Consider the following 7,751-nt stretch of genomic DNA (forward strand, 5'->3'; position numbering starts at 1 on the left):
TATTTTAAAAGGTCTTTTAGAGAATGACTTGAGATTCTAAAGTAGTTCTCAAACACAGAGTTCTTTATAACAAGGCAGTAAGCCTTAAGGAATGCTTCTCAGAGCATCACTTCGTTGTTGTTTAAAAGAAAACACCCCATTCAAAAGGCATATTGGATATCACCACTATTTGAGGAATGGAGTTACAGGAGTGAGAAGTATATAATTAGTAAATAATCCCTCTCAATAATGGAGTTAAGTAGTAAAGCCACAGGGAGAAAGAAAGGCTCTGGAGGCAATAGTCAGTGCATATCAGGAATGCATTTTAATTTTTATTTGAAAACAACTTAACTTTTTAGACAAATGATTTTAGTATATAAATTTGATTTTGTTTTTATATAGAATATAAAGATTTCCCTCATTAATCTCTTATGTGAAGGGGATTACAGGCCAGAAGGAAGACACATTCTGCACACAAAAGTATACCTTGTATGTGTGGCACTGGGAAAGAAGGGTGAAGTGGTCCTGCATGTAACTTAGGATCAAGTGGTGACATTACACAATACAGGAAGAAGAGAAATATTCTAGTTCATCAGATTCAAGAAGCAAATGTGACACAAAAACTGCAAAAAAAGATCAAGTCAGCAACTTTAGTTAGGATACTGCAGGTTCTATGGGATGGCTTGTGAGACTATAGTGTGCACACGGAGACAACAGGAAGAGCTATTCATAGAGAAAGGCTGCAATGAGGGACACAGTAAGGGACTTCTCACTAAAGCAAATTAACTTCTTGTCAACTGCCAACACAAAACAGAAGGAAAATGAGTGTTAGTATACTGGGAGCATATTCCAGTTTCTGTGCAGCATGCTAAGTTAGTTACAACTTCTTCACTGGTGCGTGTGAATCATTAATGGTCACATTTCTGCCTCTTCTTGCCAAATTCAGGCATGTCTTATTTTAGATGGAGTATAGCTTTTATCTATTATTTCATCCTGCAAAAACATGTGAAGACAACGTTCATTCTGTGCCAGAGGATGACCAGCGACCCTGGGAATAAAAAATACAGATTTAGTCCAGTATTTTATAAAGGTGGTAGAGGCAGGGATCAAGACACACATATTTTAAGGTTAGGAAGCAGGAACAATTTATTAATCTTAAGTATTATTCTGGGTTACCTGTAAAGCCACACTATCATTTGGTTCACAAAGTGATTTAAAAACATTTTAAGGCCAGTAAGAGGGCTTAGCAGGTAAAGGTGCTTGCTGCCAAGCCTGATGACCTGAGTTCAATCCTGAGGATCCACATGGTAGAAGGAGAAAACTGACTCCTACAAGTTGTCCTCTGACCTTCACACATGAACTGTGGTTCATATACACACACATGTACAAATGTAAAAGTAATAATAACAAATATTTAAAATAAACTTTGCAGTATTTCTGGCTTGTGTATCCAATTAGTTTCTTAATTGGTTGGTATATTCCTAAGAAACTTAAATTTGAATATTGTAAGTGAAATAGTTCACGTATTATAAGAATCTGGCTTTTAAAAAAATTTTATTTACTATTTTTATTTTATGTGTATGAGTGTACTGCCTGCATGTATGTGGGTGCACCCATGTCATGCTATGGCGTGGAGGTCAGAAGAGAGCTTCGGATTCCCCTGGAACTGGAGTTAAGGACAGTTTGTAGCCACCATGTGGGTGCTGGGAATCGAACCCGGGTCCTCTACAAGAGCAGTCAGTGCTCTCAACCGCTGAGCCATCTCTCCAGCTCCAAGAATCTGTTTTAAAGAATAGGATCCAAGTCAGGCATGGTTATTTATCCCAGCACTTGGGAGGATGATTGAAGAGGCTCTGAGTTTGAGGCCAGCTTGGGCTAATGTAAGACCCTGTCACAAAACACAAATATACACACTAAGGAGCGAACAGTAATGTTTAACTAAGAGTTCTGTTTCTTCCCCTTTTTCTTTTCCCCCTTCCCTCTCTCCCTAACTCAAACTTTTCCACTGCAATTGAACTAAGCAACTGGACTTTTATTTCAGAACTAGTTTAGCTTTGCCTTCTCCTAAAAGACAGTATGTTCATAAAAAGACAACTGTAGCCAGGCATGGTGGGGCACACCTATAATCTCAATACTTTGTTCAGAGTTCAAGGCTAGCTTGTTCAACATAGCAAGTTCCAGGACAGCTACGGCTACATAGTAAGATCTTATCTCATTAAAAATAAAATAAAATGTAGAAGGGGCAGAAAGAAGAAGCATAGATGGAGGATGACCACAAGGAAAAGTTTTCCAGACAGCTGGTCAGTTACTCATAAGAATTCATAGTAGCCAGGTATGGTGATGCACTTGGGAGGCAGAGGCTGGTGGATCTCTGTGAGTTCAAGGTCAGCCTCGTCGTCTACATAGTGGGTTCCAGACCAGCTGGGGCTACAGGGAGACCCTGTCTCAAAAAGACCAAAAAAAAAAAATATATATATATATATCACAGTAGTGGTGATAGCATGCACAAATCCCATGAAAGCGCAAGCCAGACAAAAATCACAGAATGGATGTGAAACAGTGTAAGAAACCCCAACCCCATCTGAGGAAGCACTGGCCACTGGAAGGGGGAGAGTCAGGTTAAGGGTGAGACTCTTGGTAGGTTAACTAGGATCCAATGGATGGACCCACACCAAAGGGCGTTGAGGTCACAAGTATATATAATAAAGTATATGAAATTGGGGGGGCAGTAGGGGAATGTAGATGGGGAGGGGATCTAAATGCATTCAAAATATAGTGTATGAAATTCACAAAATTTCAACAAAAATTCAATCATAAAAATTATTTAAAGACAATCCTGTTCTTATACTTTTTTCAAAAGAAACCATTTCACTATAAAAAAACTTAAGTGTACATTTTTACATAAAGCATGCTGATATCTCCATCTGCAATCAAACAAAATAATCATAAATGTATATTGTATCTTTTTGTTCATGGGAGAACATACCTTAAATCAGAATCATAAGTAAAACTGTATTTTCTGAATGATGCAATTTTAAATGTAATTTGCACAAATTAGCCAAGAACAACAAATATAAAATTTAGGCTAACACAGCTCCTCACTTTAATGGTCCAAAGAAAAGGCAATATCAATCTGACATTTAAATCACTAGTAGTCACCTAATATCCTTAAGCATTGCTCCCTCTCACTCTGAAGAAGAAAGTACTTACTTGTTTATAAACTGTTCCAGTCCTTGCTTCCTTTCCTCAATAAAATTGTCATCGAATATTCCATCATCTCCTCTAAAAGGAAGCTGCCGCAAAAATGCTTTCCCAGGGAGTGGGGGAACTACAACCTAAAACAACCATGAAGGAACAAAGTTAATGATTATGACGGCTGGGTTATAAATATTTATAAAGCAGGCTGGGGAGATGGCTCTATAGGTAAAGTGGGCAAGCATCAAGCCTTAGTTCTATCCTTAGGACCCACTCACATGGTGGAAAGACAATTCCTGAAAGCTGTTCTCTGAGCTTCACACATGTGCTGTGGCACACATGGGCCCTCATATGTATGAGTATGCATCCATGTACACACACAAAGTAAAAGAAAATTTATAAAGCACAACATGGAGACAAAGGAAACCTCACTGGGAGAGCCATCTCACTCTCAAACTAGTTTAAACATATAAGAACAGAAAAGAAACACAGTGAGCGCTGAGACTTAGTGGCAGTGTGCTTGCCTAGCATGAGGGAGGCCCATACAAAACAACAAGCAACAAAACCATGGCAAAAATTCAGTGTTCTGGAGGCAAGATAACCACAGGCCCAAAGCTCCTCAGAGGTGGCACCCAGAGCTTATTTTCTTAGAACATTTTTTTAAGCTTTTAATAGTTTATTATTTTTATGTGTATGGGTGTATTGCCTGCATGTATGTAAATGCACCCGTGCACTGGTGTCATGTAATGCCTGTGGAGGTCAGAAGAGGGCATTAAATCCCCTGGAACTGGAGTTACATGGCTGTTAGCTGCCATGTGGGTGCTGGGAACTGAACCTGGGTCCTCTGCAAGAGCAGTCAGTGCTCTTAACCATCGAGCCATCTCTCCAGTCCCCAATAACTCATTCCTTTTCATTGCTGGGCTATATTATATTGTTTACATGTACCACCAGTCAAGTTGAGTGTGGCTTTTGGGGTCAGAGGTCCTTGTGAGTCTGAGGTCTTAGGGATAGTGAGTACCAGGCCAGCCTGAGCTATTAAGCATGTTTCCCAAACTCCTCCCTGCCACATACAAAAAAGATATAGCCACAGTTTATCCTCTTATTCACTGATGGACATTTGAGTGTTTCCCATGTGAGGCTATGACAGGGGAACAAGGTCAAGCTGTTTATTCCTTTTCTTTTGTTTGCTTTTTGCTTTTCACCAGTAACACAGGCACAACTTTCAGTGAGAGGTGAGAGAGTTTTTGTTTGTTTTGTTTTGTTTGGTCTTTTTGAGACAGGGTCTCCCTGTAGCCACAGATGGCCTAAAACAAACTAGGTAGACCAGGCTGACCTTGAACTCACAGAGATCCACCTGCTCTGCCTCCCAAGTGCTGGGATTAAAAGCATGCGTCACCATGCCCAGCTGTTTTTTATTTTTTTAGTCAAGGGCTCCTGTAGCCCAGGCTGGGATGTGGCTCAGTAGTAGAATGCTTGCTTCACAGGCATGAGGCTCTGATTCCATCTCTAACACTGCTGGGGTGGAGGTGAGCTGCTGTGAACACGTGTGCATAGCTTTATGAGTTTTATTTTTATTTTTTAAAGATTTATTTATTTATTTTTTTAATTGTGTGTGTGTGGAGGGGGGTATATACACATGAGTGCAGGTGCCCTTAGGGGCTGGAGGCATCAGATCCCCCTGGAGTTGGAGTTATAGGTGGCTGTAAGCCACTCAACATGCATGCTTAGAACCAAATTCAGGCCTTCAAAGAGCAGTACTCTCTTAACCACTGAGCCATCTCTTCAGGCCTGCATGACAAGTTTTTATCTGAATATGATCTGTGTAACTATCAGTCAGATGAAGAGATGAGACATTTCCAGAACCCCAGAAAGTTCTCTCATGCCAGGCTGTACTGATTCAAAGATAACCACTATTTTGTTTGTTTTTGTTTTTTGAGACAGAATCTCATTACAAATCCCTGGCTGTCTTGGGATTCACTATGTAGGCCAGGCTGGCCTTGAACTCACCAATATTCACCTGCCTCTGCCGCCCCAGTGCTGGAACAAAAGGTGTGCCCAGCCTGATAACCACAAATTTGACTTTTACAATAAACAAAATCATTTGGTCTAGAAGTTCATATATATGAAATCAAACAACAAAACTGTTCCAGTCCTTGCTTCCTTTCCTCAATAAAATTGTCATCGAATATTCCATCATCTCCTCTAAAAGGAAGCTGCCGCAAAAATGCTTTCCCAGGGAGTGGGGGAACTACAACCTAAAACAACCATGAAGGAACAAAGTTAATGATTATGACGGCTGGGTTATAAATATTTATAAAGCAGGCTGGGGAGATGGCTCTATAGGTAAAGTGGGCAAGCATCAAGCCTTAGTTCTATCCTTAGGACCCACTCACATGGTGGAAAGACAATTCCTGAAAGCTGTTCTCTGAGCTTCACACATGTGCTGTGGCACACATGGGCCCTCATATGTATGAGTATGCATCCATATACACATACAAAGTAAAAGAAAATTTATAAAGCACAACATGGAGACAAAGGAAACCTCACTGGGAGAGCCATCTCACTCTCAAACTAGTTTAAACATATAAGAACAGAAAAGAAACACAGTGAGCGCTGAGACTTAGTGGCAGTGTGCTTGCCTAGCATGAGGGAGGCCCATACAAAACAACAAGCAACAAAACCATGGCAAAAATTCAGTGTTCTGGAGGCAAGATAACCACAGGCCCAAAGCTCCTCAGAGGTGGCACCCAGAGCTTATTTTCTTAGAACATTTTTTTAAGCTTTTAATAGTTTATTATTTTTATGTGTATGGGTGTATTGCCTGCATGTTTTTAAGTGCACCCATGTTGTGCAATGCACGAGGTCAGAAGAGGGCATAAGATCCCCTAGAACTGGAGTTAAGACAGTTGTTAGCTGCCGTGCAGGACGAGGTCAGAAGAGAGCATAAGATCCCCTAGAACTGGAGTTAAGACAGTTGTTAGCTGCCGTGCAGGTACTGGGAACTGAACCTCTCCAAGAGCAACCACTGAGCCAACTCTCCAGTCCATTTAGAGCACTTTTATTGGCCTTATCAAAGCATTGGGGATACAAAGGCAACATTCACCAATTCAATACCAAATCAAAGGCTAACAAGCCACTTCAGGCATTTCTGATGCTATCTGGAATAGACAACGCTTTTCTGCAATGGAAACTGCAGAGACCAAAGTCAAATCCCAACTAAAGAAATAAAATGTTGTGTTCTTTCTGCAGCATGGTTTGTAAGAATTCCGTGGTATCTTCAACCTCTTCCCTCTGCATGTTTCCTATTCCAAAGACATGTCATTTCTTCTTTTCCATTTACCAGAATATTCCAGTCTTTCCCCATTAATGTCTAAACCTAGTTCCAAACTTGTGCGGAACTCCCACTCTGGGGGTTTTCTAAAGCTCAAATATTTGTTTCAATTAGATAGCACCTAACCATACAATTCACAAATTAGTTTAATTTGTCTAGTCTAGGGTTTTTACAACCACGGCACTTTTTTTTTTTTTTAAACAATGCTAGAGATTAAACTCAGTGACTGGAGCTTGCTAGGTAAGCATTCTACCACCAAGCAACACTCTCAGGTCTCTTCTCTGTACCTGGAGAGAGGCTTTCTTGCATACTATGGTTTGGCAGTGTCCTTGGCCTCTATCCAATATACACCAACTGTACTCCCACTTGAGACAATAAAAAGTATTTCCAGACATAGTTAGATATTTCCTAGGGGACGAAAACCATCCCTGGGAGAGAACTACCAATCTCTTCTATGGATGTCTTCAAATCATAGACCCTGCTTTAGGCTAAAAGCTCAAATATGGGGTTGGAGAGATGGAGGAGTGGTTAAGAGCACTGGTTGCAGAGATCTGGGCTCAGTTCCACATGGCAGCTAACAACTGTCTGTTAACTCCAGCCTCAGGGCATTTCATGACACAAGTACATGGGCAATACATTCATACACATAAAGTAATAATTAAAAAAGTTCAAATGTCTTAAATGACTAACTAGATCCTTACGTTACACAACAGAAAATATAAACGATACATATTTTTTTCCTTTTTGCCAGTGATACAAATTGTATGCATTCTACAACAGTTAAAATTATTTTGTATCCAGGCACAATGGCACACAAATGTAACCCTAGGACTTGGGAAGTAGAAGCAAAAGGATCAGGAATTCTAGACAGCCTTGGCTGCATAGGGAGTTCAAGGTTAGCCTGGGCTACATGAGGGCTCGTCTTTTAAAAAAATATTTATTTTTTATTTTATGTGTGTGTGTGTTCTGCTTGTATGTATGTAAGAGCACCCATGCCATGCAATGCTCCTGGAGGTCAGAAGGCGGCGTTGGATCCCCTGGAACTGGAGTTATAGATGGATAGTAGCCACCATGTGGGAACCAAAACCGGGTCTTCTGCTCTGCAAGATCACTCAGTGCTCATCTCTCCAGCCCAAGTCTGTCTTAAAACAAAACACGGGCTGGAGAGATAGTTCAGCTGTTAAAGAATATGTACTGTTCTTCCAGAGGACTCAAGTTTGATTGCTAACACCCACATCAAGCAGCT

The 7,751-nt window shown here is 40.6% G+C and overlaps 1 protein-coding gene across 1 annotated transcript in view; it reads right to left on the reverse strand.

Annotated features, from left to right (window-relative positions):
- Positions 1-280: 280 nt before the first annotated feature.
- Snx3 (sorting nexin 3) overlaps positions 281-7,751 on the reverse strand; it is a 42,870-nt gene continuing 35,399 nt past the window's right edge. Inside the window, exons 3-4 of the mRNA XM_008850317.2 lie at positions 3,190-3,314; positions 281-1,027 (exon numbers count right to left, since the gene is read on the reverse strand). Coding sequence (XP_008848539.1) covers positions 922-1,027; positions 3,190-3,314 — 231 coding nt within the window. The 3' untranslated portion in view covers positions 281-921. The remainder of the gene's footprint in view (positions 1,028-3,189; positions 3,315-7,751) is intronic.

Source organism: Nannospalax galili, unplaced genomic scaffold, assembly GCF_000622305.1.
Source record: "Nannospalax galili isolate Female #2095 unplaced genomic scaffold, S.galili_v1.0 scaffold324, whole genome shotgun sequence".
Classification (NCBI taxonomy): domain Eukaryota; kingdom Metazoa; phylum Chordata; class Mammalia; order Rodentia; family Spalacidae; genus Nannospalax; species Nannospalax galili.